Source organism: Lolium perenne, chromosome 5, assembly GCF_019359855.2.
Source record: "Lolium perenne isolate Kyuss_39 chromosome 5, Kyuss_2.0, whole genome shotgun sequence".
NCBI classification, from domain to species: domain Eukaryota; kingdom Viridiplantae; phylum Streptophyta; class Magnoliopsida; order Poales; family Poaceae; genus Lolium; species Lolium perenne.
This window is the reverse complement of record NC_067248.2, coordinates 262,008,697-262,032,317: the sequence shown is the minus strand read 5'-3', so window position 1 is coordinate 262,032,317 and position 23,621 is coordinate 262,008,697. Positions and strand designations below refer to the sequence as shown.

At 46.7% G+C, this 23,621-nt stretch overlaps 1 protein-coding gene across 1 annotated transcript; it reads right to left on the bottom strand.

Annotated features, from left to right (window-relative positions):
* Window positions 1-1,641: 1,641 nt before the first annotated feature.
* LOC127302908 (protein PHOX1-like) lies at window positions 1,642-6,320 on the bottom strand. Its single transcript, XM_051333632.2, has 3 exons — window positions 3,923-6,320; window positions 3,287-3,503; window positions 1,642-2,021 (listed from the first exon to the last, which is right to left on the bottom strand). The coding sequence occupies exons 1-2, from the start codon at window positions 5,853-5,855 to the stop codon at window positions 3,355-3,357; spliced, it is 2,082 nt and encodes a 693-aa protein (XP_051189592.1). The 5' UTR covers window positions 5,856-6,320; the 3' UTR covers window positions 1,642-2,021; window positions 3,287-3,354.
* Between the last annotated feature and the right edge of the window lie 17,301 nt (window positions 6,321-23,621).

Here is a 23,621-nt window from a genome sequence, read left to right as displayed (position 1 = left end):
AGCTGTATATGTGTTCATACCGTATTGGTATTAGAGTTGTATTGTATCTTGTATACACCCCATATATATATATATATATATATATGAGATAGGCCACCCCTAGAGGGTTGTGCCGGTTCCCCCAAACATACTTTGTCTTACATAGGGGGACAGGGAGGCTGGGTCACAGGCATACATATTTTTCAACCTCAACCCCACACAAGTGGTATAACCCGATCCATGCATCTTCGACGCAAGACAGTCCGGCGAAGAATCGTAAGACAATCCAGCCGCCGCAAGACAGTTCGGCGCAGGTATCACAAGACAGTTCGACCGCCACCACCGCAAGATAATTCGGCGCGGGCACCACAATACACCAACCTTGCTAGCACGAGCACCTGCAAGGCATTGCCGAGGAACTTGTCGGCCAGCACCGTCTCGCAGTGCCTCGTGACCAGCCAGCACCGCCTTGTGGTCCCTCCCGCCCGCCGGGATCGTCACCGCTTGAAATAGTCATTGTCGACCAGTGTACCTACATACTCGTATATGTACGTATGCTACATATTCGTATAATTTTTTTTTTGAAACACACATTCATATAATTTAGTTGGGTTATATAGGTTTTATATAGGCTACATATACCCGTAATATATTAGTAACTAAGAGGTATCGAACCATCTCGGCCGTCCTCGTATTTTAGCTGAGTTTTCTAGGGCGGGGGTTATACCGGAGCAAACGCCTGAGCTAGGACCCTACTTTTAACAGCCGGGATCAGATGAGCTAGCCAAAACGTACATATGGCCGCATGCATGCGGTGATGCAATGTAGGTGAGAAGAAACGTAGAGAGTAGAATGATTCAAAGTGAATATCCAGTATACCCGCAAAAAAAAAAAGTGAATATCCAGTTGGTGATGGTTGATTCCCCACGAGGATACAAATAACGAGTGAAGCCAAATATCTAGTTGTTGGCAACATTGTTCGACAGTTGTGGAATAGACTACAAAATCTCCTCGCTCAAATTAGTAAATATATTCACTTTTCCAACATTGTCACATTATATGTGTTTCTATTGATTGTTCATTAAGCTTACTTTTAACATTATACAAAGGGCGAGTTGTCACATCCTGACTTGCTCGACATAGATCGAGTAGGACGGGGAGGTTCTAGTCATGGTCTATAGGTGGTCGGGCTTGAACTCATGGCGACCCGTTTTGGCAGGCGCCCAGAGCACAACAGTAGGTGGAAGGGGAGATAGAGTAAGTTAGGAGAGGTGCATTGAATTCTACTTATTTTATTAACGATCAAAAGTTATAGATTTGGACAAAAATAAACAAATCCTAATAGAAGTAGGAAATAGCAGGAGAACTTTTTACGAAACAAAACCTTTCTACATTCTACATCAAATTCTGATTCTAGAATCGCTACTAAGAAAGCCTGGACTTTGGAGGGCGCCTTAGACTTAGCCCCACGTGATCTTAAGCCAATGATTTCATTCAAGTGTTCCTACTCCCATGTATCACACCAATGAGAATTGAACAAAAACCTTACAAAAAAAACACTTGTTGATAGATAGGACAAAAGACCCACCCTGAAATGAGTAGCCTGGATCAGTAGCATATCAGAATTCAGAACCGTTTTTTTTCTTCTTTCAGTGCAAGAAATTCTATGGAATCCTGTAATCACATTATAATACCCCAACTGAGTTTACAAAAAACATTCATGCCTATAAGGTATCACAAACAGCGCGAAACAAATAGAGTATGCGACCAATCTATCCTCGAAACAGCAGATTACTATGTCACACACAAATGAAGCTCTAAACTAGTAACAAAGCGCAGCTTCCTGTGCACGAAGAACAAGACAGACGGGAAAATACCAACCAACATATGCAGATCGCGGACGGGCTCCACCCCTCCGCAATGAATAGCTTCGCCACCGGGAAGCAGACTCTTCGATGTAAAAAATGCAGGGAAGCAGACTCTTTGATGTATAAAAAATGGAACGAACAAATCCATGTATTGTATACCAAGAAGCCATTGACCTGCAGAGATCAATCAACACACCAATTTCAATACCACAAAGGCTACCCAAAAAAAAGAACAATTTGGATGAAGAAGATTAAGATGATAACTGGATGTACAAAAATTAATCACAACTTAACAAGGGTCTGACTAAGATGGATAAACAAATCGGTAGCTTGGAGAACTCAAATCACTATTATAACAGGTTATGATTGACAAAGATACAACTACTCCCTCAATCCCATGAAACATGTCTTAAGTTTGTCTAAATTTAAATGTATCTAGACACTATTTAGCATCTAGATACACCCAAATTTAGACAACGTTAAGATATGTTTCATGAGACGGAGGGAGTATAATGCATCGTGTGTTTGTATCGTAAAGCTCCAGTATGAAGAGGACAAAACACAAGAGAAGAGTAGTATCAAAGGATCGTTTCACTTAAAGGTAGTACCAGAGGACAAGTTACCTAGAAAGGTATCTCAGGAACTAAGAAACTTATAATAAGAGGAAGGGGGCCTTAATAATCTTGATACAGATGATGCCTAAACTAGTTTTTCTAGAGGACATTAGGCAGATCTTATTTCAAACTTCAGTAGATTAAACCTCGAAGAACAGACCATCAGGAACTAAAGGATGTATAGCTAATTAGTTTTTGTCTGCAGAATATGCTAACCCTGTATAGCAGAAAATAATCTTTTCCATGCAAGGATCCAGTAAGGTGAGATGGTACAATATCTACATTAATGCTACACCAGTTATGCGATACCGTTCTTATACTTACAGTCAAATATCTCACCTAACATGCTTTCGTAAATATTTGATAGTTTCAGCATTTAGTTTACAGAGAAACATCCAGACCAATAGTGCAAGAATTTAGACTGTCATAAATAGTCTAATTTATATATTCATACTGAAGTAAAGGGGTAAATGAAAGAATTTGCATGGAAATAAATAGTCCAATTCATACATTCGTGCATAAGAGAATAGCTAATTACATCTCTTTTTGAGAAAAAATGAAAGATATTTTCTTTTTCTTAAGCGATCTCAGGACATATAAAACAAGCACAAAACCAACGAAATCATTCAGCATCAACAAATTCAGAACTGCATGTTCATCTTTGTTACAATTATAAGCATGCAGCCTGCAATAATCAGGACAGCAAGTAAGACACATCTAACAACCTAGAGACAATCAAAGTTCTCATGTGCATATGAAAAAAAGTTCCTATGCATATAAATATATCCTGTAGAAAGAAGAGAAGCATACAGCAAATGCGCTTACCTAAAAGAGAAAATTGATATAGGTAAAGTTGCCCCGATATTTAATACGTCGGAGCAACTTCATACATACTATATATGCTCCAGTGCAGTATGCAGTTGCGGAACTCTCCGCCTAAACAATGGCTCAAGACGGAACGATGGAACACCACGTAGCCACCGTTTAATGTCATACATCTCATTCCAGGCTTGCACGATTTCATCAACATTGAAGCCCAAACCTAGGAGGGAACAAGGATAATCTTAGAATCTTTGAGTATTTTTGAAACATAAGTGATTCAGCAAAGTAAACAATGTTTTTTCTTTGAGAAAAAGCAAAGAACAGAACGTAAATTACATAATTGAAGATCATGTTTTCACAATTTTAACGACACCAGAGACACATTATGAACTCAGCATTTCACCAAAATCAACTAGTGAACAACACTTGAGTTGCCCTGATACTAGGTGAACTTCCCTAATAATAAGTTTCAGTGATGATCAAGGGGATAGTAAGAGATTCAGCATCAAAATTCTTATATTTTGCGCAATTTCAATTTTCTCCAACAAAATAAATAGTATAGTTCTCTTAGATTCGGGATTCAGGAGATAAGAACAGGCTGAACTAGAGAATAAACAAGTGCAGCGATATTTTTCTTACCATCTTGGGCAGTTTCATTTGCACAGTGGTTTTTCACCAACACAGCAATGTTTGTAGCTGAAGCTCCTCCAAGTTTAAACTTTTCAATCGCTGCCATCAGACAGTCCTCCCACATTGGAAGTCCTAATTTGAACTCCACAACTGAACGCTCATAAAGCAGCATACCCCACAGAATATTAATCTGAGACCTCATGTTGGAAGCCCGTTCAGCCGCGTCATCCGTGGATACATCTTTGATATACTCCTCCATGCCCATCTTCTCCAGCACAGCATTTTCCTGGCTTGGTTTAGATCGGTTCTTCAGGCGCTGTTCTTCTATCTCCTCCCACATTTCCGTACCCTTCTCCATGTTATCCTCAGCTCTATTGAAGAGCTCCAGGACTTCAGAGGAAGGCCACGTGTCCAGATCCGCGCCGCTACCGACAGCATAATACCATGACAGCTTTGCTTGCTCAAACTGCTGGTGCGCAAGTGCGAGGAAACCTTCGAAGAAGTCCGGCTTGGCCCTTACAGCTTCCTCGTACGTCTTCCCCGCCTTACTGTACTCTTCCTTTGCCCACTCGTAGGCTTCCTTCACTTTCTCAAGCACCAATTCCTTGGTAGAGTCTTCCGGCAAGAGCAGCCGCTTCCTGGCCCGAGACATGTGAACATTGCCCCACTGGAAGAACGCGAGCGCCGCCATCTCCTGGAAGTTCCCCTCGGCAAGCTGAAACACCTCCTGGGCTTCGTCGCTTGTAATCGTGTCCTCAATGGCCTCAGTGTACAGCTTCATGCTGACCTCATGGAGGTCCAGGTACTCGTCGGAGCTGACCCCGACGTGGTTCTTGAAAAGGCGCGCAAACTGCACGATCCAGTCATCGATGCAAGTCACGGTGCTCCTGTCCTCATCCTGCCTGTTGTTGCTCCTGATGCTCCCATTGTCCGAGGTGTTGTTGACGAGCGAGCCAGTGCCGGCGTCCTCGAGGTAGGGCTCGTGCTCGGGGTCGGCCTCGGTGACGTAGAGCCGGAGGGAGCTGCCCGGGTCGACCAGCTCCTCGGCCCACTTGAGCTCGTCCTGGTTGGTGATGGTGACCAGGTCGCCCTCCCTGTCCCTGTACTTGACGAGCACGGCCTTGAGGCCGGGGAACTTGCCGCGCACCGCCTCGCGCAGCTGCGCCATGCCGCAGCTGGCCGGCACCTGCGCCCACCGGATGTCCTCGCCGAACACCAGCTTCACCTGCCGCGGCGGCTCCTCCTCCTTGGGCACGGGGTCCGCAGCTGTTGGGTTTCCCTCCTCCTCGACGGCCGCCGCCGCAGCCTTGGCGGCGGCCTTCCTCCCCTTCTTCTTATTCCGCGGCTTCTGCTGCTTGGGCGCCTCCGCCACCACCTCCTCAGGCGTCTGCAAAACAGCCATCTCATCCACCACAAACCCCTTCTCCACCATAGCCCTCCTGACCCTCTCCCCCAAATCCACGGCCGTCAAATTCCCCGGCTCCGCCGCCAGCACCCTGCCCACATCCCGCGCCGCCAAGTCCAACCTCCCCAGCGCCTCGAAGCAGCGCGCCCGCTTGAGCAGCGCCTTGCCGTAGCGCGGCGCGGCGTCCAGCGCCAGGTTGCACTCGTTGACGGCGCGGTAGTGGTCGGGCGGGCTCATCTGCATGTAGCACGCCGCCAGGTTGCTGCGCAGGCCCGCCACGTCGGCGGCGGCGGCGGGGCCGGTGGCGGGGGAGGGGAGCAGCTTGAGGGACTTCTCGTAGGTGAGGAGGGCCCGGTCGTAGTCCCGCCGCTGGAACAGCTTGTTCCCCTCCTCCCGCAGCTCCCGCGCCATCTCCGCGAAGATCGTCTCGTCGCCGTCCAGGACCTTGGAGCTGGAGCGGTCCAGGGTGGCCGCCGGCTTGGCGTCCCCGGATTTGTGGCCGCCCCGCTTCTTCTTCAGCTGCGACGGCTTTCCCATCGCGGATTCGGGGCGGACGCTGTCTTCTCCCCACCGAATCCGGCGGCGAATGGAAAAAAGATCCTCTTTTTGGACTTGGAAACCTCCTGGACTTGGAAACCTCCGCGATTAATCCCGCCTTTAATCCTCCGACGGGACAGAATTCAGCGATTCCCCGATTGGCCCGATTCGATGTCTTGGGTGATGAGACCACAAGGAGGAAGGAGAAGAATCTCCCGGGAAGGCAGGAGGGGGACTGGAGGAGCAAGAAGAGGAATTGAAGTAGAGTCAAAGCAGGGACGACGGCAACGGAAAGGGAGACGGGTCGGGACAGGTGGGTGGGATGCGTGGAGACAAGTAAAGGAACAACTGGGAAGGCTCGCTGGCCGCCACCGGCACCGCCGCCGCCGCGTTTTGTATGGAATCGGTCGGAGCAGAAGAGAAGAGTATTCTTCTCCCCGAAGCAGCAGCAGGTGAAAGAATTTCCTCGTGTTTTGGGGTTGGTCGGGTCGCCGGCAGAAATGGCTGCGTTTATACGGCACCGGGTCGGCGGTTGGCGGGCGTCATTACATGCCGAAATGGGTCACAGGATTAGCGCTAAGGAAGGCGCCGCCACGGCCGCGGGAGGGATTAGGTTAGGTTAGGGTTTGGTTGCCTCCGAGCCGAAATGGTCGTCGGGTGCTCTCGCTTTCGCTGTGGGCCGGCGGATGTGGGCCTTGGGACCGACCATGGTCCACGACAACGCCGCGCTGGGCCGTCCTCCGCGGGTCTTTCTCACGTTTCCTTTCCATTTCCTCTTGTCTTCCTCGCATTCGTCTCATGCATGGGCAGCACTCTGTCCACTCTCCATTTCATCTGCTCATGCGAATTCTTTTAATAATAATGCTCTTTTCTACCCAATACTTTATCGGTCTTTTCAGGTTTGATCTCGGTCTTTTCGGTTTTGGTCTTCGATCATCGGTTTTTTTTTCCACCGTGACTAGAAATAACATGGATATCATTGTCAGCTGGATTTTCTAGTTTCGGTGATTGAGAGTGCCCAAGAGAGTTTTTTCTTGGCAGCGAACATAAGAAACCTATGTGGCCAACACTAGTTAGGTTTCCTCATTTTGCATTGTTGTAACCATATTCCAAACTATGTATTAGTTTATGTAATATTTGTATCTATGTTTAAATGAAAAGGAGAAATAAAAGTAGAAAAAATACATCGGGCAGCTGGAGGCACCCCTAGGCGCAAACTGACACGACCATTTTCGCGTCCTGAGGCGACGCAAACGGACGCGCACGGACAATTTGGACGTCCGAAATGCGTCGCCCCGTTGGAGATACCCTTAGCCATCTTTCGGGCCTATAACAAGGTCAGCACGGTGTCATCTCAGTTTCATGCTACGGAGCAACTGTAAAAACAAGACAAGATTGTAGCACCGTCTCCACCTCCTCCTCCACTTCTGCTCTGGTGCTCCTCCCTTAAAAAAATTATGGGCGCATCAAATACAAGAACGGTGGAGATATTTCCATACCTCTCCGAAAGCGGGGGCATGATCGTAACTTCACCAAATCTGACATATATATACAGCCTTGTACATGTCCGTATGGCCTGCGTTGTCTTGTAGGAGCGAATCATGTATGTATGGCGCATGCATGACGTGGAGCGGTAGTTAGGCGGATGAGATTGTTAACTGGTCACATGACCTCTTTTTTTACTAACGCGACGTACAGATACCATATCAATACAGACGGGTATACATGGGTTGGATATGGGTTTCGGCGGATCCGTCGAAGAAAAAAAACTAAATATGACCCCTCAACTTCGGCTATTGAGGAGCACTGAAGCAGGGCTCCTCCTCCTCTACAAAGACCGGCTCCCTCTCTTGTTGCCAGCCTCGTCCACAATCCCTAGAGACGGAAAACTCGATGAAGTTTTCAATAAAAGTACCCGTCTTTTCTACCGAATCGGTGCCCGTTTGCTTGCTTTTCAGCAGTTGTCTTAACGAAGATGATATCGTCTAAAATACGTGATCTTCGGCTCTTCGCTCCGCGAAGAAATCTCCCTTCCAGCGGCAACGGTGGTGTTGGAAGATTTAATATTTTCTAGACATACGGGTGTTGCTCCGACATATCGATTATGCATCTTTTCTCATGCATGGTTGCCGCGAGGAGAGGACCGCCATCCACATGGTATGTCGGTATCTTTCGTTCACACGCTTTTCGATAGATCTTTCGCTGTTAAATTTATCCGTACGAGAATGAATTACAGTACTACAAGCAAGAACTGAGACAGGTGCTAGGAGAAATCCCACCATACAAACCAAAAGTCATCTTGGAGCTTCTAGCTCATCAACCATAGACAACCGTACAACACGCGACTACTTTTAGCGGAGTTTGCATCTAGCTCGCAGTCTATCTCCCGAAGTTGGATTATGCGTTTACGGTGGGCCGATGAACTCCAGCAACCGTCCAAGAGGGATTCAAGTGTGTTTCAACCGGATGCCTCCCAAGCCTAAACATCCAAGAAGGAGAATTGTAGATTCGCATTTTCACCTCTTGACTAGTTCTACACATGCTTTTCTTTTCTCCTTTTTTTGTCCTAGCCCATGCTCTTTCCCATGTTCAATAAGACTAAGAGTGAGAGATCGATCTCGAGCCCACTCACAAAAACTTGTAAATAGTGGCGCGGATCGTACCCACAACCGTACACATATTAATTTACGCTATACCTTATATAACGGGGTGGTCTTGTCTAAGGGACACATAGAAACTACTACTACATCAACCATCGATTGAGCAACCATGGGAAACCTCGTAATGAGATGCAACTCAAAAATATCATGCATTAAATGAGATAAAACTGATAGAATGGTATGCATCACGCTAAACGAGATGCAAAGTCGGAAATATCATGCATTGCAAAAAAAAAATCGTGCTTCTCCATCATATTCGTGTCACTGTGTTTTAGCTCACCATCTTCTTCTTAACAAATGATGTCTCTTACATTCTTAGCTAAGGATATCTCATCACTCGTCACTCAATGCATATCGACATGTTACGAATATAATCATGGGCGGAGGGAGCATCCAAATAATGGGTGTACACACTTGTCCAAAAATCATAGTTTAGCAATGCTTTCTAATTTATTTGATGTAGATTGCTCTACAGAGAGTGGATTTTGTGTGTTTCCACCACCGTTCACCGTACTTTGAGATTCCGATAAAAAAAGGAGAGAGAAAGAAATCTTTCCATCTACCATGGTGGGCACGAATCTCGAGGAATAAATGGACGGTGACGGAAACACCCACACCCATGCGTGGGTGTACAAAACTATCTTCGTTGCTCTATATATCTATTCAAGCTTTTCTCAAAAACAATTGGTGTACATTAGTACACCCATGTCCTCATGTAGCTCCGCACATGGATATAATTAAGAAAACTGAGGCAGAATCAATGTACAACAAGCGATATAAAGGAAAAAACATCAATGATATGGAAATGGGCTAGGATTAGCGCTAAGGCGCTGCCACGGCGAGAGGGATTAGGTTAGGGTTTGCCTCCGAAAGGAATTGGTCGCGGGTGCTCTCGCTTTCGTTGTGGCCGGCGGTAGACTGATGTGGGCCAACCATGGTCCCGAACAACGCCGCGCTGGGTCACCTATGCTATCCCCTCACGGCTCTTTCTCAGCTCTCTCTTTCATCTTAGCCGTCTTCGTCTTCGTGGCGTGTGACACGGTCAGCACGGTGTCATCTCCGTTTCATGCTATGGAGCAACTATAAAATCCATGACAAGATTGTAGCGCAGCCTCCACCTCCTCCTCCTCTACAAAGATCGGCTCCCTCTCCTTCTGCTGGCCTCCTCCACAACCCTAGAGACAGAAAACTCGATGAGGTTTTTCAATAAAAGTAGCACTGTTTTCTAGCGGATTGGTACCCATTTGCTTGTTGGCACTTGTCTTAACGAAGATGACATCGCTTAAAATACGTGATCTTCGGCTCCTCGTTCGGCGACGAAATCTCCCTCCTGGCGCCAACGGTGGTGTTGCAAGATTTAATATTTTCTAGGCACACGGATGTTGCTCCGCCAGATCGATTATGCATATTTTCTCATGCATGGTTGCCGCGAGGAGAGGACCGCCCAGCCACATGGGTATCTTTCGCTCACACGAGCTTTTCAATAGATCTTTCGCTGTTAAATTTATCCATAGGCGCGTGTACGGGAATGAATCATAGTACTAGCTACAAGCAAGCACTGAGACTCCTGCTAGGACAAATCCCATCATACAAACCAAAAGTAATCTTGGAGCTTCTAGCTCGGGGACCGTACAACACACGCCTACTCTTAGCGGAGCTTGCGTCTAGCTGGCGGTCTCTCTTACGGAACTTGGATTGTGCAGATACCGTTGGCCGATGAACTTCCGCAACCGCACAAGAGAGATTCAAGTGTGTCTGTTCAACCGGATGCCTCCCATGCCTAAACATACAAGAAGGAGAATTGTAGATTCTCATTTTCATCTCTAGACTAATTCTACACATGCTTCTCTTTTCTTTTCTTCTTTGTCATTGCCCATGCTCTTTCCCATGGTCAATACGACTAAGAGTGAGAATTCGATCTCGAGCCTGCTCTCAAAAACCTATAAATAGTGGCGCGGATCACCCCCACAACAAGAGTGCACATATTAATTTACACTCTACCTCATATAATATAACGGGGTGGTCCTGTCTAAAGGACACATAGAAACTACTACTACATCAACCCTTGATTCAGAAACCAAGGGAAACCTAGTAATGAGATGCAAATCAGAAATATCATGCATTAAATAAGCTAGAACTGATAGAATGGGATACATCACATTAAACGAGATGAAAAGTCAGAAATATCATGCATTGCAAAAAACAATCGTGCTTCACCCGCATATTTGTGTCACTGCGTTTTAGCTCACCTTCTTCTTCTTAACAAATGATGTCTCTTACATTCTTAGCTAAGGATATCTCATCACTCGGCACTCAATGCATACCGACACGTTACGGATATAATCATGGGTGGAGGGAGCATCCAAATAATGGGTGTACACACTTGTCTAAAAATCATAGTTTAGTAATGCTTTCTAATTTATTCGATGTAGATTGCTCTATATATCTAAACTATACGCATCTATTCAAGCTTTTCCCAAAAATAATGGGTGTAAATTTGTACACGCATGTCCTCATCTAGCTCTGCCCATGGATAAAATTAAGAAAACTGAGATAGAATCAATGTACAACAAGCCTCGATATAAAGAAAGAACACCAACGATATGGAAATGGGCCAGGATTAGCGCTAAGGCGCCACCACGGCAAGAGGGATTAGGTTAGGGTTTGCCTCCAAAAGGAAATGGTTGCGAGTGCTCTCGCTTTCGCTGTGGTCGGTGATACGTCTCAAACGTATCTATAATTTATTATGTTCCATGCTAGTTATATGACAATACTCACATGTTTTATATACACTTTATATCATTTTGATGCATTTTCCGGCACTAACCTATTAATACGATGCCGAAGCGCCAGTTCCTGTTTTCTGCTGTTTTTGGTTTCAGAAATCCTACACAGGAAATATTCTCGGAATTGGACGAAACGAAAGCCCACGGTCTTATTTTTCATGGAGCCTGTTGGAGATATGCCCAAGAGGCAATAATAAAATGGTTATTATAATATATGTTTGTGTTTATGATAATGTTTACATACCATGCTATAATTGTATTAACCGAAACATTGATACATTTGTGTTATGTGAACAACAAAGAGTCCCTAGTAAGCCTCTTTATAACTAGCTTGTTGATTAATAGATGATCATGGTTTCGTGATCATGAACATTGGATGTTATTTATAACAAGATTATGTCATTATATGAATGATGTAATGGACACACCCAATTAAGCGTAGCATAAGATCACGTCATTAAGTTATTTGCTATAAGCTTTTGATACATAGTTACCTAGTCCTTTCGACCATGAGATCATGTAAATCACTTATACCGGAAAGGTATTTTGATTACATCAAACGCCACTGCGTAAATGGGTGGTTATAAAGGTGGGATTAAGTATCTGGAAAGTATGAGTTGAGGCATATGGATCAACAGTGGGATTTGTCCATCCCGATGACGGATAGATATACTCTGGGCCCTCTCGGTGGAATGTCGTCTAAATAGCTTGCAAGCATATGAATGGTTCATAAGAGACCACATACCACGGTACGAGTAAAGAGTACTTGTCATGAGATGAGGTTGAACGAGGTATAGAGATACCGATGATCAAACCTCGGACAAGTAAAATATCGCGTGACAAAGGGAATCGGTATCATATGTAAATGGTTCAGTCGATCACTAAAGTCATCGTTGAATATGTGGGAGCCATTATGGATCTCCAGATCCCGCTATTGGTTATTGGTCGGAGAGAAGTCTCAACCATGTCTACATAGTTCGCGAACCGTAGGGTGACACACTTAAGGTTTGATGTCGTTTAAGTAGATATGGATATATGGAATGGAGTTCGAAGTTTTGTTCGGAGTCTCGGATGGGATCCAGGACATTACGAGGAGGTCCGGAATGGTCCGGAGAATAAGATTCATATATAGGAAATTATTTTCTAGGTTTGAAAATGATCCGGTATTTTCTCTGGAAGGTTCTAGAAGGTTCTAGAAGAGTCCGGAAGAAATCAACATGGAAGGTGGAGTCCCAGAGGGACTCCACCTACCTTGGCCGGCCAGCCTAAGGGAGGAGGAGTCCCAAGTGGACTCCTCCCCATGGTGGCCGGCCACCCCACCAAAGGAAAGGGGGGAGTCCCACTCCCCCTAGGTTTGGTCATATGGAAGGTTTTATGTTGGGGTCTTATTCGGAGACTTTTGACCTAATCCTTGGGGCTTCCACCTATATAAAGAGAGGAGGGGAGGGGCTGGCCGGCCACTCTTGGCTCCACCTTGGCCGCACCCCTATGAGGGCCGGCGCCCAAGCCCCCTCTCCCCAAAACCCTAGCTACCTCTCCTCCACCACATCTCCCGCATATGCTTAGCGAAGCTCCGCCGGAGATCTCCATCGACACCGCCACCACGCCGTCGTGCTGTCGGGATTCCAAGGAGGATCTACTACTTCCGCTGCCCGCTGGAACGGGGAGAAGGACGTCGTCATCAACACCGAACGTGTGACTGTTATCACCAGAATTTGACCGGATCAGAGGTGGGCCGCGATTAAAGATGGGCTTGAAGGATATACATGGAAGAAATACATGAATCGGCCTTATATGCAAAGTTTGGGCTAGTTTGCCCGTGTATCTGTAATATAGTAGGATACGTGTTGGTTAGATAGAGTTTGGCTCGTGCCCGGTTGGGATTATTCCCACGTTAGAAAGTCTACGGACTATAAATATGTATCTAGGGTTTATGAAATAAACAACAATCACGTTCACCACAAACCAATCTAGGCGCATCGCCAACTCCCTTGTCTCGAGGGTTTCTTCCGGGTAAGCATCATGCTGCCTAGATCGCATCTTGCGATCTAGGCAGTACACGTTTATTCGCTGTCCATGCGTTGCTCGTACTGAAGCCTTTTTGATGGCGAGCAACGTAGTTATCTTAGATGTGTTAGGGTTAGCATTGATCATCGTATCATATGCTGTCATCGTGCAACCCTGAGACGTCTAGCCGCCCTTACACCTATCTTAGGTGTAAGGGCGGCACCCCGCTTGATCATTATTTAGTAGATCCGATCCGTTATGGTTGCTCCTTGTTCTCCAAGGATTAGTTTAATATCTGCATAGTTAGGCCTTACAAACGGGTTGAAGGATCCAGTGGCGCGTAGGGTGTAGTTTGCTAGCCCTAGACAGGATGTTCCGGGGATCAACCTCGTGTTGGTTTTTAGGCCTTGTCTAGGGTCGGTTTACGATCATCGTGCGTGGCCGCCAGGCTCAATCACGAGTAGGATGTTCCGATTATGTGGTGAAAACCCTAAATCGTAGTAGGTCGTTTTAGCTTTATTTTGATCAAGCAGGACCACCATATATTCGTACACCCCGTACGGATCATGGGTGGATCGGCTCTTCGAGCCGATTCACAGGACAACCTGAGAGCCGATCGAGGCTCGTATTTAATGTTTACGTGTATGCCATGCAGGAAACTAAGCGAGGCACATCCATCACCTTCCTGACCAGGTATAGGTCAGGTGGCACGCCCTTGCACCAGCATCGGACGTGCGTGCCGAGTCTTTGCGGGCCGTCGCTCGGAGGGACCAGGGCCAGCCGCAGTCCTGGGAGCCTCCCGGCTCTACTGTGTTGCCCGTCGCTGCTCGCCGGTGGGTTTCTGACCGCAACACATTCTGGCACGCCCGGTGGGAGCAGGGAGACCCACATTCTGGCATGCCCTAGATTGGGTTTTTGATCGGGGCTTGGGGAGCAGGAGGCTCGGGAATCGACCTTTTCTTAGAATCCGGCGCTGGCGAGGCCGTCTGGCTCTGTGTGGTGGACCTCTCGGAGTTGCCCGAGCTCGAATCCCTCTGGCTGGACTCTGCGTCCCCGCTGGAGTTCTCTTCGGTGGAAGTCTGTAGAAAGAAGTACAAGCATGTTGCAAAAGACTGGGAAAGCAGATAAATGTGGATAGGGCACAAGTCAACTTACGTGCAAGCTTTCTTGGGCAGGAGCTTTGCGCTTCAGGGTCTTTCTGGCAGCCACCTTCCTCACTGCCGTCCTCGCCTGAGTTGAGGCTCGGGGGGCAACTGGCCCCGAAGATGCTTTACTCTTGGGAGCCGATTTCGGTGAAATCGGCTGACTCTGCATTATGACTTTCTTCAAGGGAGGCGAGCTCTGGCAGAAGAGAACCACTCGGGCCGGAGGAAGGAATTCGAAGGGGGAGCCATCGGCTTGCGTGGGATCTGGGCCATCTTGTTGCTGCCAGGAGATGGAGTCAGGTTACAGACAATCACCATAAGCCATTGCAAGAAATTTATAGGTAATGGTACCTGGTCTGCAGGAACGTCATATTCGGCATCAAGTTGTCTCAGCAGCGGTCCTAGAGCTCTTCTGAAGGCATGGGTCTTCCACATGGACCACCAAGTCTCGAAACCATCGGTAGTGAAGGTGAAACGGAGGTTGTGGGGAATTGGAATGGCCAAAGCATCAAAGAAGGTATAGCACCTTTGGCCAGTGAGGATGTCAGGCAGTTCAGCTCTGCTTGCTGTCAGGTGGTGTTGGAAGAAGTGTGGAGGCACCTGCCCGAGACCAAGCTGTCGGGCTACTACTACCGGTTGGTAAGACTCATAACCAGGCTTGATGATCCGGTTTGAGGTACTCATGCCAACTGGGAGAAAGCAAGGATGAATCATGATAGAGTACAAATGCCGGGTGCTAGCGTCATCGGCAAAGTTATCCAATCGGAAGGAGACTGGGTTCTCAAAGTTCTCCGATTCAGTATAAGGAAAGAACAGGGGGTTGTCCAAACCTTGGAAGAAAATCTTGAACCACCCTGCTGCTTCCTTAGGGATCAGCCTGTGCCTGGGAGACCATACAAAGCTTGGCCATAGCTGGTGCATCGGATCTCCTTTCCATTAGCATCTGGGAAGGTGCAGGTGGCCAAAGGTGGGAAGTCTGGGATCTGGTTCTGAAAGTACAGCTGAGCCCATAACTGAATAAACCACCAGGGGCCTCCGCTTTTAATCGTCTTTTGAGAGAACAGTTTGACAGACATCAGTTGAAGAGATCGATAGACCTCTCCAAGAAACAGTTTGCCGAGGCCAAGTTGGGTGCCTTTGGCAAGTTCATAGGCCAGGGAAAGGTAATTCTTGGTAGGGGCAAGTGATGGGCCACAGAATATGAAGTGCTCCAACCAGAAGTTCAGGAAGGCTGTGTGTTCTCTCTCTGTCACAGAGCCTTTGGTTTTCATATAACGATTGAGGTAGGCACCCCAGCTGGTACATTCTTTTTTAGAGGAAAGGGTGAAAGGAACTTTCGGCAGCTTGGAATGCAGAAGGGCTTGGGGATGCAATGTCTAGGCCTGTGATCATGGCCACATCCAGCAGAGTTGGTGTCATAGGGCCATGGCCAAACATGAAGCAGTTCAGTGCATCAGACCAGAAGTAGCCGATGGTTTTCAGAATATTTTCATTCTTTTCAAGGGGAGACAATGATAATGACAAGGCATCGGCTATCCCTATGGCTTCCCAGGTGGCATAGTAGGTTTTGGATACTCTATTGTACCATGCCACCCAACCCTCAGGAGGATTAGGCCAGGCTCGCAGGCAGTCGGCCCAGGAAGACAGATCTAAGTTCTGGTTCACGAAGGGGATTCTGTTAGCCTCGCATGAAATTAAGAGAGCGGAACTCTCGGAAGAACGGGGACCGAGGCACATAGAATTTGCGAGAGAAGGATGTGGCAGTAGGATGTCTGAAACCTAAGATTAATAACGGAACAGAACATTGATTCAGGTGTTTGCTATTAATCCTAACGTTGATTCGAATGGCGAGAGGAGGTTAAAGATTACCTTCAGACCAGAGACCATGGCGTTGGTATTGGATGATTCCGCCACTGGAGGCGCTGTAGAGTTGGGGCGGCGCGGTCGAGATCTGGGATGTGGGTGGCCGTGAGTTGGAACTGCTCAGGCGGCGATTTGGGGATCTGAGTTTGCTTTCTCAGACGGAGGTCGCAGGTTACCGTTTGGAGGGGCAGCTGGGTCGGCCTTACTCGTGTTTTTATGGTAGAGACCGATGCGATGCCATCGGCTCTTTTGGGAGATCGTTTGACTTTGACTATCGGCAAAAAGTTGATTGGAAACACTTCTTCATTAATAAAAGGAGGGTTTTTTACAATGAAGAGCCGATTGCTCAAGAAAGGGGGAACAAGAGAAGAGCCGATTGCTCGAGTACTACTGATCCTACTTTACTAATCCTCGCTGCCCTCGTCGTCGGCATCGTAGCTGTCGTCGGCGCTGCTTCCGGAGAAATCCTCGTCGCTGCTGCCCCAGCCCTCGGCAGGAGCTTCTTCCTCCTCGTCATCATCATCATCTTCACTGTCCGCCCAAGCGCGGAAGCGCTTCGCCGGCGGGTACCCAGCGGAGGAGGAGGAGTCGTCTTCCTCCTCTTCTTCCTGTTCCTCCTCTTCTTCCTCGTCTTCCTCTTCCTCCTCCTTATCGGAGGAAGTGGGGTTCCCCCAGGAGTGGAGGTCATCCTCGCTTTTGCTCTCCAGTTCCCCTTCAATGAGGAACTGGAGGTCGCCCTCCCCATCAGTCAGGGGCAGGTCGCCATCTGATCCGACGAGGGCTTCTGGTGGGCCATCTGGCACGAAGTCGAAGTCCCACTCTGGCTCTGACATCGGCTCGCTCGAGGAAGAAGATTGGAAAGAGAGGCCGGAGGAGACGGAGGAAGAAGAAGACATTGCTGCAGGGAAAGAGGGTTTTTCGGTGCCGATAGCTAAAACAGAGGAGGGGGATGAAGAGGCGAATCGGTCGGCACAGTTAAATAAGGGGGAGCCTAGTGGAGATTTAATGCCATTGCAGTTTCCGAGGAAGTGATGCTAAAGCTATCAAATCTTGCAGAGAAGTTGAGAAGGCAAGGCATCATGATGAAGAATACTGCGACGGTTTTGCTCTGCCACGACATGACCCACCGGGCGCCTAGAAGACATGGTGGCGCAGGAGGGCTTTTGGAGTGCTAATGCGAAGGGGATGAAGAAGCAAACTGTTTGGAGCGGTTAAATAAAAGGGGATATAGTGGAAATTCAATGCCACAGCAGTTTCCGAGGAAGTGGTGCCCAACGAAAAAAAAAACAATTTTTGCCAGGACACGCGGAAGTGGAAGAGGCAAGGCATCATGATGAAGGATACTGCGACGATTCTGCTCTGCCACAACATGACCCGACGAAGGAAAAGCAAAATGATTTTGGAATTGTCATTTCCAAAACCAGGGGGGCATGTGTTATCACCAGAATTTGACCGGATCAGAGTCGGGCCGCGATTAAAGATGGGCTTGAAGGATATACATGGAAGAAATACATGAATCGGCCTTATATGCAAAGTTTGGGCTAGTTTGCCCGTGTATCTGTAATATAGTAGGATACGTGTCGGTTAGATAGAGTTTGGCTCGTGCCCGGTTGGGATTATTCCCACGTTAGAAAGTCTACGGACTATAAATATGTATCTAGGGTTTATGAAATAAACAACAATCACGTTCACCACAAACCAATCTAGGCGCATCGCCAACTCCCTTGTCTCGAGGGTTTCTTCCGGGTAAGCATCATGCTGCCTAGATCACATCTTGCGATCTAGGCAGTACACGTTTATTCGTTGTCCATGCGTTGCTCGTACTGAAGCCTTTTTGATGGCGAGCAACGTAGTTATCTTAGATGTGTTAGGGTTAGCATTGTTCATCGTATCATATGCTGTCGTCGTGCAACCCTGAGACGTCTAGCCGCCCTTACACCTATCTTAGGTGTAAGGGCGGCACCCCGCTTGATCATTATTTAGTAGATCCGATCCGTTATGGTTGCTCCTTGTTCTCCAAGGATTAGTTTAATACCTGCATAGTTAGGCCTTACAAACGGGTTGAAGGATCCAGTGGCGCGTAGGGTGTAGTTTGCTAGCCCTAGACAGGATGTTCCGGGGATCAACCTCGTGTTGGTTTTTAGGCCTTGTCTAGGGTCGGTTTACGATCACCGTGCGTGGCCGCCAGGCTCAATCACGAGTAGGATGTTCCGATTATGTGGTGAAAATCCTAAATCGTAGTAGGTCATTTTAGCTTTATTTTGATCAAGCAGGACCACCATATATTCGTACACCCTGTACGGATCATGGGTGGATCGGCTCTTCGAGCCGATTCACAGGACAACCTGAGAGCCGATCGAGGCTCGTATTTAATGTTTACGTGTATGCCATGGAGGAAACTAAGCGAGCCTCACATCCATCACCTTCCTGACCAGGTATAGGTCAGGTGGCACGCCCTTGCACCAGCATCGGACGTGCGTGCCGAGTCTTTGCGGGCCGTCGCTCGGAGGGACCAGGGCCAGCCGCAGTCCTGGGAGCCTCCCGGCTCTACTGTGTTGCCCGTCGCTGCTCGCCGGTGGGTTTCTGACCGCAACAGTGACCGAGTACGGAGGTGCTGCCCGATTGTGGCATCGTCAAGATCTTCTACGCGCTTTTGAAAGCGGCAAGTGATCGTCTACCGCAACAACGAGAGCCTCCTCTTGTAGGCTTTGGAAATCTTCAAGGGTTAGTCTCGTTCATCCCCTTGTTGCTCCCATCTTCTAGATTGCATCTTGGCTTGGATTGCGTTCTCGCAGTAGGAGAATTTTTGTTTTCTATGCTACGAATCCTTACAGTGGTATCAGAGCCGTGTCTATGCATAGATGGTTGCACGAGTAGAACACAATTTTTTTGTGGGCGTTGATGCTTTGTTGTATTTAGTTCGAGTACTTTGCATCTTTGTGGCATGGTGGGATGAAGCGGCTCGGGCTAACTTTACATGACCGTGTTCATGAGACTTGCTCCACGTTCGACATGCAACTTGTATTGCATAAGTGGCTTTGCTGGTGTCTGTCTCTCCCACCATAGTGAAGATTCAATTTACTCTTTCTATTGACAACACTAGTATCACCGTTGTGGTTCATGTTCGTAGGTAGATTAGATCTTACTCGAAAACCCTAAACCACGTAAAATATATATGCAAACCAAATTAGAGATGTCTAACTTGTTTTTGCAGGGTTTGGTGATGTGATATGGCCATGATGATGATTAATATGTATGAGATGATCATTATTGTATTGTGGCAATCGGCAGGAGCCTTATGGTTGTCTTTAAATTTCATGTTGAGTAGTATTTCAAAGTAGTTGTAATAGTTGCTACATGAGGTGAACAATCATGAAGACAGCGCCATGGACCTTGACGCTACGCCGACGATGATGGAGATCATGCCCGTTGATGATGGAGATCATGTCCGTGCTTTGGAGATGAAGATCGAAGGCGCAAAGACTAAAGGGCCATATCATATCACATATGAATTGCATGTGATGTTAATCCTTTATGCATCTTATTTTGCTTAGAACGCGACGGTAGCATTATAAGATGATCCCTCACATTAATATCAAGATAATAAAATGTTCTCCCCTCGTATGCACCGTTGCACAGTTCGTCGTTTCGAAGCATCTCGTGATGATCGGATGTGATAGACTCAACGTTCACATACAACGGGTGTAAGCCATGTTGCACACGCGGAATACTTGGGTTTGCTTGACGAGCCTAGCATGTACAGACATGGCCTCGGGACAACGGAAACCGAAAGGTTGAACACGAGTCATATGGATGATATGATCAACATGTTGATGTTCACCATTGAAGCTACATCATCTCACGTGATGATCGGTTTTGATATAGTGGATTTGGATCGTGTACCACTTAACAACTATGAGGGATGTTGTATTAAGTGGGAGTTCATTAGTAATTAGATTAAAACATGAACTAATTATCATAAACATAGTCTGAGTAGTATTTTGAATTAATTTTGTAGTACTAGTACATCTGCCCGTGCGTTGCTACGGGTTCTCCAATTAATTCTTAAACTACCCTCAATATATGTGATCGGTGAATCAATATTTAAAAAGAAAACTATGCCAAAGAAGTTTGAAAATTCAAAGATGTCCTGCTCGTGTACGTGTTTCCTTGTTGACTATCCATCATGTGTTGTATTGGGTAGAGCTAAAACTAAAGGTCACATATACAACCTAGAGCAGTGTGCCGCCAACCCTCGGGGAGGAGCAGAGGCTCGGCTATTCCCAAGCAAGCAATAAAAAGTATTAACTTGTGATCTTAATAGAAACTAACAACAACAGCGATCATATTCCAGTTACATGTCAGTACCCCTCATCTTAATTCTAAGCCTAGGAATTTTAGGCCCCATTTGAGGAGACTTGATTTGGTCTATTAACCCAATACCTTGAACTCCTTGTGTTTTTCATCATGATTGTTTACTCTGTAATTGGCTCCAATTCTCTTTCTGAAAGTTATGTTATTGTTCAACTTTACTTATGTTTTCGTTTGACGTTCTGAAGTTTTCTCTAAGAGAAGAAATCAGTACAAAACATTGAACCTCTCTTTAACCGAAGATAGATACGTAATGTGTGATATGTATTCTCCTTCCTCTGCAAAATAGCATATTAGCAAATTATAGTATATATTGACATGTGCAATCCAAGCTTACCTGGAGGATTACGTCGCTGAGTTATCCCATCATCAAGCATGCAAGCAGCGGATCGATCGAGAGTAGCACGTACGCTTGTGAGACCGTCGCCGGTCTCATCGACTCAGCGTCTAAGCTTCTCCCCCTCTCTAGATCACTCCACCCCGAACGCGTCCCTTCCCTCCTGCTCTCCCTGTACTACTCGTCCCGAGGACGCACTGTGCGAACTGATAACATCTTCTCCTCGCCGGCCAACACAAGCTGTCGCTGATCCCGTCTTCCACTTCCTCACCGAGCATGCGTTCGTCCCTATGGCGAACCCCAGTGGTGGAGGCTTCCTGGCCCTTCATGAAACCGCGGCCAGCTCCATTGTTGAATTCAAGTTGCAGTAGTTTGCGAGCAGCGATTTTTCCAACGAATGACTCATTAATGAAGACGGCTAAGAAGTTCGTTGAATCCTTGTCGAATCCAGCAGGGTAGCGGAACCTTGTCTCCACCAGGCTGCACGATGACCAGTTGGAGGTGGTGCCCTTTGAGGCCGGCGTACCAGATTGATCATAGTCGTTGAGTTGCCATGGTGAGCAGCCTGCGGCGTGGCCTCGTCGAGCACTCGAGCATCTCGATGTCATCCTCGTCCGGCTGCGATCGCAATCCCTACTCGTCCTTGTCTCATCGTAGTACTCGTTGTCGCTGACCGTCGGTAGCGTGGACTCCTTGAGCAGCCCGACGATGTTCTTGGCCGGCTGCAATCCCTACTCGTCCTCATCTCATCGTAGTACTCGTTGTCGCTGACCATCGGCAGCCTGGACTCCTCGAGCAGCCCGACGTCCTCGGCCGGCTCCAATACCTGTAGTAGTCATTGTCGCTGGCCGGTGTGGCGATCCGCAGGCGGCGGGGCCTCCTTGAGCAGCCTGGCGACGTCCTCGTCTCGCCGTATTAGTCGATGTCCCTTGCCACGCGAGCCGCCGGCCGTGAGGTCTCCTCGAGCAGCCTGAGTCATCCTCGCCGGTTCATTGTCTCTGTCCATGGCTAGACGCTGGCGGGATGTTCGATCAATCAGACAATCATGGGTGACGGCCAAGCGAATCAAAGGCTATTTATTTGACCACAGTATATCGATTGCGTTTGATCCAGACTCAGCTGCTGCCGTGCCCAACCTGCACTGCGAGTCTACGATGGTTAGTTTGGGGAGCGAGTTCGAGCTGTACTCTGCACGCATCCAAAACCGGCTTATTATTTTTCCAGGCTGGCGACGGACGAAGCTAATAAGCCGGAGGGATAGAATTAAACAGAGCGGACGAAACTTTTTGGCCGGACGGAACGGACCAAACCACGGAAACCTTATTTTCTTTATTATTAGGTATAGATTGGCATCCGTTTTCTACCAAGCGCTAGTCTTGTTATTGAGATAGAAATACTGTTAAAATCTGACAATAAACTTTACGGACTGGTACCGTATTGTTAAAGAATCAAGAAATGATTAAGTCCTATTGCAAACTTTCAGTAAACCTCACATTGTTGATTCAAAGAACTATGGTTTCAATTAGTACCTAAAGTTATCTTGTCTCCGTAAAACTTGAATTTCAAATCTGTTTGAAAAGTAAGGAGCTGAAAATTTAATTTTTAGAAATAATCAAGGTATGAGATATATGTGATATCTAAGACCTTATTGCAAGATGATAGAATATAATTTGGTGATACTACATAAACTCATAAGTTTTATGGGAATGTACGAAGGTTGAAGACGCAAGGCGTCCCAATCATCCAACTATTGGGGCACTAACGATATTCGCATATCCATGAAATGATCGTCCTTAGTATGCACCGTTGCTAAGATTCGTCGTTTCGAATACTGAGGTATAGATTCTACGTGTACATACAACAGGTGCAAGCCAGATTTGCACATGCGAATACTGAGGTTAAACTTTACGAGCCTAGCATGTACAGATATGGTCTCGGAAAGTCGTCATGAATTGATGGATAAAATTATGAGTGAAATTATTCATCATATTGCAAAGTTACTAATAGTGAAATCTGGAACACTTGTCATATGATGATCAACTTCAAAGTAAGAACCTCAAGGTTATTGGTATTTGACCAACAAACCTAGAAGTTATTGAAGGTGAAGTGTTTTCTGAATAATGAGGAAAGCTAAAAGAGAAACTACAAAAGATGTTTTGGCAGAAAGAAAAGAAAAGACTAGAAAGTCTAGCTCAGGTGTATATAAATGATATACATGTTATGGTTGTATCCCTAGTTTGGTCACACAATGAAATTCTTGGGTATTAGTACCATATTGGTTGGTATGAAGTGTCATACAAAACAACGCAATACAAGAATACAATGGCCTAAGTGACTGACAAGGAATATGATAGAAATGCACGTCTGGAACAAAAATAAAGTGTTATTATGTTCGTCGTTGGCATTCTATCTAGCCCTTAGAATTTATAATAAAGAAATTAATAATTGTTATTTTGCTCTGGTCAAATGAAAACAATGAGTTGTTCAAATTATGACATTACTCCATGTACGATGGATAAGTTATTATAAATCTTAATGGTGAAAACACACATACATAAACACTGACGCTAAAATGCCATAAGGCAAATGATTTGAAT

What these genes read in the sequence shown, in the direction of transcription:
- LOC127302908 (XM_051333632.2), bottom strand. Translation starts at nt 5,855, where the DNA reads ATGGGAAAGCCGTCGCAGCTGAAGAAGAAGCGGGGCGGCCACAAATCC. An exon ending in AAATGAAACTGCCCAAGATG is followed by an intron (nt 3,504 to 3,922) that starts GTAAGAAAAATA and finishes GTTCCCTCCTAG; the next exon opens with GTTTGGGCTTCAATGTTGAT.